At 66.6% G+C, this 955-nt stretch overlaps 1 protein-coding gene across 1 annotated transcript in view; it reads left to right on the top strand.

The window, feature by feature from the left end:
- The window catches only part of VWA5B1 (von Willebrand factor A domain containing 5B1), a 43,499-nt gene that overhangs the window by 31,553 nt on the left and 10,991 nt on the right, over positions 1 to 955 (top strand). The window contains exon 15 of the mRNA XM_040645550.1: positions 319 to 630. Within this exon, the coding sequence (XP_040501484.1) occupies positions 319 to 630 (312 nt within the window). The remainder of the gene's footprint in view (positions 1 to 318; positions 631 to 955) is intronic.

Below are 955 nucleotides of genomic sequence, written 5' to 3' on the forward strand. Positions count from 1 at the left end.
ACCCCCCCCCCCCCCCATCACCCTGGCCCTTGGGCTGGCAGTGAGGCTTCCAGAAGTCCCTGTGGCTGCCCAAGTGTCCCCACCCCACCCTATCTGGCCACCTCAGGAACTGGATTCCTGGAATACTCCATTTTGGGGACAGGTCCCTGCCATCCAACTGTCCTAGGGAAGGAGTCTGTGTTCCTCGAGGTGGAGGGTGGGGGGAAGAAGACTGTACTTTCTTGGCGATGTCTGCGCCCTAGGGAGGAATGACGTCCCTAAGGGCTGACCCTCTGTGCCCCATCTCAGAGCACCGCCTGGTTGTCCCTCTGCCTGCAGAGCCGTCCCATCACCCTTCTGCCTTCGAGACCCAGACATCCTCAGACTGGGAGCCTCCAGCAGAGTCCGAGGAGCGGATCAATCTGGGCAGGCCCCCTACCCCAGGCCCGGTGCTGGGCAAGGCCGTGGTCAAGGGCTTGCGCGACAACCAACGTTTGCAGTGGGAAGTGACCTTTGAGCTGGGGCCCCCCGGGCCGGAGCCGGGAGCACACGAAGCCGACCTGTGGAGCGAGACCTTCCACCACCTGGCGGCCCGCGCCATCATCCGCGACTTCGAACAGCTGGCGGAGCGCGAGGGCGAGATCGAACCAGGTGAGCTGCGTCGCCCGCGCGCCCCTGACCGCCTCCGGGAGCCCCTCCTCACAGCCCCGCCCCAGGCCCCCTCCCCACCCCGGCCCCGCCCCCTCCTCATGGCTCCGGCGGAAGGCCCCACCCCGCTCCTGGCCCACGCACCGGTGATCAGCTCCCCTCCCCAGGCTTCAGCAACTTCCTTCTTCTCACAGCCCTGCCACTGTCTAGTGCTCCCCCTCTTCTCCCCCACCGCTGCCTCCTGGTGCCTCCCCTCTGCTCCTAAGCTCCCAGCCCCACCCTCCACCTCCCCCCACTCCCGACACACACACACACACACACACACACA

Source organism: Ursus maritimus, unplaced genomic scaffold (genome assembly GCF_017311325.1).
Source record: "Ursus maritimus isolate PB19 unplaced genomic scaffold, ASM1731132v1 scaffold_32, whole genome shotgun sequence".
Classification (NCBI taxonomy): domain Eukaryota; kingdom Metazoa; phylum Chordata; class Mammalia; order Carnivora; family Ursidae; genus Ursus; species Ursus maritimus.